This window comes from Dipteris shenzhenensis, chromosome 31, assembly GCF_047967505.1.
Source record: "Dipteris shenzhenensis isolate YYH24624 ecotype China chromosome 31, Dip_SZ_1.0, whole genome shotgun sequence".
Taxonomy (NCBI): domain Eukaryota; kingdom Viridiplantae; phylum Streptophyta; class Polypodiopsida; order Gleicheniales; family Dipteridaceae; genus Dipteris; species Dipteris shenzhenensis.
This window is the reverse complement of record NC_141626.1, coordinates 11,815,280-11,818,891: the sequence shown is the minus strand read 5'-3', so window position 1 is coordinate 11,818,891 and position 3,612 is coordinate 11,815,280. Positions and strand designations below refer to the sequence as shown.

General features: G+C 42.8%; 1 protein-coding gene across 1 annotated transcript; it reads left to right on the top strand.

Moving 5' to 3' along the window:
• The first annotated feature begins 206 nt into the window (after positions 1 to 206).
• LOC147881030 (SPX domain-containing protein 1-like) lies at positions 207 to 2,908 on the top strand. Its single transcript, XM_087369987.1, has 4 exons — positions 207 to 945; positions 1,353 to 1,500; positions 1,968 to 2,475; positions 2,519 to 2,908. The coding sequence occupies exons 1-3, from the start codon at positions 514 to 516 to the stop codon at positions 2,357 to 2,359; spliced, it is 972 nt and encodes a 323-aa protein (XP_087226113.1). The 5' UTR covers positions 207 to 513; the 3' UTR covers positions 2,360 to 2,475; positions 2,519 to 2,908.
• Positions 2,909 to 3,612: the final 704 nt, after the last annotated feature.

Here is a 3,612-nt window from a genome sequence, read left to right as displayed (position 1 = left end):
GTGATGGGAATATTCGCAGAGGATAGCGAATGGGAATATTCCATTTTTTAGCAATGATGGCGAGATCCACGGTGAGGATAAAGTTCAATTCCAGAGTAGATTCTCTCCTTCTCTCTCTAGACTGGGTTTTCTCTCTCTTCCGGAAACGCTATCCGCTGTTTTTCGTCTTTCAACAGGCCTTCTCCTCCATGGCACTATCGGGTCCTCTTCCTCACCCCTCGGAGCTCCCAGATATCATCGCCCAATTCGTTTATGTTTGGCTACATACGACGCATCTATGGGATTCCTGCAGCTCCTCTCTCCTTTGCGTCGGCAATCTCCATTGCTGCTTCCAAATCCTGGTCGTTGTTAGGCCCGCTTGATGCCCATTTATCGTTGGATCTCCCCCCCTGTTGTTGCATGATTTGTCGGGGCATTCTCAATCTCAATCTCTGTCACCTTACTTAAGGGTCGGCACACTCTCCTTTGACTTCATTTCTAGCCTTGCATGAAAGAGTTTGGCTTGATTTGACAATGAAATTCGGTAAGCTGATCAAAGCTATCATTGATGAAGCCCTGCCTGCATGGAAGGATAAGTACCTTCGTTATAAGTTTCTGAAGAAAAGTCTCAACGCGCTTATTAGCGAGGTTATCACTGCTTCCATTCTGAGTGGCGAGGATTTGCAACCTGCTTTTGAGGCTGAATTTTCGGAAAGGCGGCAGGGTCCAGAGATTGTTCATGCCGGAATCCGTGCTGGACATTCAATGGAACGTGCAAGCAATCGTAGATCCAGTAGCAAGAGGGGAAGAGCACCTGAGGAAAGGAATGCAAAGCGAAGAAAACTTGTTGATGCTGGATTCACGCATCTATTGGAAGCGGAGTTCAAAAGCCTTCTGGAGGAAGAGCTCAACAAACTCAATGACTTTGTGGTGGAGAAGGAGGGGGAGTTCGTAATCAAGTTGCAGGTGCGTATTTCATGCACACCGTTGAAAATCTCACCCTGCCCACGATTTTTCTGCGTGTCAATAAGGCTAAGATCATTACCTTGCAATCTCGCTTTCACAATTTTCGATTTGCTCTTTTTTCTTCGTGAAAGTAGTAGTTTAGAAGCTGGATAAGAAATATCAATGATGTGAATGTAAAATCAGTCCGACAGCATATTTGATTAAAGCTAGGCTTAAGACCCGCTCCTTACACAAGGATCCACCTTAAGATATGGTTGCTAGTTCAGCTGTGTTGTGCTAGTGTCTTCCCGCCTTTGCCATACATGTGGTGATGTTTGTTGCTTTCGCAAGCTTTGAAGTTTATATTGGCAATTCAAGTTACTGCAATCGATATTGGAGACCCAAACAATATTTGATACTCATTTCAGGAATTCAAAGAGAAGGTTGACAGGTTAAAGGATCTTATGAAAGCCAATGATGAGAACAATTTGGATGTCATTAATTTGCAAAAGGATGTTGTGGTTTTTCATGGTGAAATGGTGCTTCTGAAACACTACAGCTCGTTGAATTACACAGGTAATAAAGAAGTCTCGGCTTTTCAGTTCTTTGGTTCGGCTTCTGTTTTGTTGGAACTGAACCAGTAGGCCACTCCTGTGCACTGCCCCCTCTCCTGTACACTGTCCCGGGCCTTCTCTCTCCTCTCCGTGATAGGATTGTGTCATTTAGTGGACGTTGTAGATTCTCTCTCCTCCCTCTTCCCACTTCCCTCTCCTCTCCTGCCTGAGGTTGATACAATTGTGTCATTCAGTGGACGTCATAGATTCACAAAAGAAATTTGTGATTTCTAATGGTGGAATGATCATAATAAAGAACAACACGGGTAGCAGTAAAGTTGGTTTAACCTGTTTGGTATCTTGATGACATACGATCTTGGCATGTCGTTTTTGGAAACTGAACCAATAGACTGCTCCCTATATCATCCCCTCGCCTTTCCCTCTTCTCTCCCGCTTTAGATTGATACAATTGTGGGTTGTTTGGTGCAGGTTTGGTCAAAATTGTGAAGAAACATGACAGATTAACAGGTGCTTGGCTGCGCTTGTCTTTCATTCCAGTTGTGCTTCGCCAGCCTTTCTATAGTATGGAGATACTGTCCAGGCTTGTCAGGGAATGTGAAAATACTCTGCTCTCAGTTTTTCCAACTTCTTCAGTTGAAGCAGCTGATGATTCTTTTGAAAAGGGCACACACGAGATTGCATTTCAGGATGACTCACTTTTCAAGGAAGAGATTATAAACAGAATTTACAGAAGTACCGTGGCTGCATTGCAGACAACACGGAATATGGCTAGGGGTAGTTCAACCTACAATGTGTACTCTGTTCCACCATGTGAAAACAATGATGGTCCAGGTTCAGACGTAGATGAGGAAATGTTTTAGCTTCCCACTTTATATAAGCTGCTCACAGCATTTAATTGGGAGATCTGGACATGGAAGGTATGGTAAATAAAACAGTCCTAAATTTCATGTAAGGAAGGCTCCAAAACCTGCTTCTGGTCCTTGCTACCACCAAGGATGTGGTTTGATTTTGAGAAGCAGGTCCTTGCTACCACCAAGGATGTAGTTTGATTTTGAATAGATCATCAAAAGCAATCTTGTATGTCCTTCTTGACTTGTGCCACCGATAGATCTCCAGTACAGAAGGCTTGATTCTTCAAGGGAGCAGGTTAATGGGCTTGAATCAGGAACGCAGAGGTCTTAGTGAGCTAAATATGAAACTGATGATGCCTTGGGTCCCTCACACCTTTTCTTGATTTTGCGTTTGAAGAATATTGACAAATAGCACTGTGAAATGCACACTGATAAGGAGAATTTTGCGTTATGATGTGTTAGATTTCATGCAAGGAGAGAAAGGTGCTCTTGCAAATTCCACCTTTCACCTTATGTCTAAATCGAATGTCCCTGACATGTTGATTGGTGTCTGTTAAATTGGACCATTCTTTGCCTTGCAGCATCAATTCTACTGCTGTACTTTTGCTGTTATGTCTTTGATTTTCTGCAGATGTGTAAATCGGATCTTTGCCTTGCAGCATCAATTCTACTGCTGTACTTTTGTTGTTATGTTTTTTATTTTCAGCTGATGGGATGTTAGGAAACCTACTGAGTTTAGAAATCACGAGTATGTCATGTGAAAGGGAATTGGATTGCAGGTTTGCACGGTTGAGGAAGTCCCCAAATAGTAATATTAAATGAGTCTTATCTCACAAATAGGTTCCACCTCTGAACCTTTGATGGACTTTTGAAGTTATTAAGCTATGTTTGCAGAATCAGCTTGTTGTTGAAATGCTGTTATATTCTGTCTTAGCGGGCTTCAGTTATGCTGTGTGCAACATATCTCCTTCAATCCTTCAACAACTTCTATAGTCACTCGGTCACCTCTATTCCTGCATGCCTAACTTCCACCACGTGTAGATGTCTCCAACAGCTTACTAATAATTCATGCAAAACCTATGAAGTTAGTTTGATCCTCTAATTTTCCTTGTTGTACGAGATGATAGAAATTCGCCTCAGACTCTTGAACAAGCTAATCAGCCCCAAGAGTGTCAACGAGCATGAAATGGGAATAACTTGTCCCCACATATAAGCAACCCACAAACTGTCACTTAGGGGGTTGGCCAAACCTGCCACTTGTG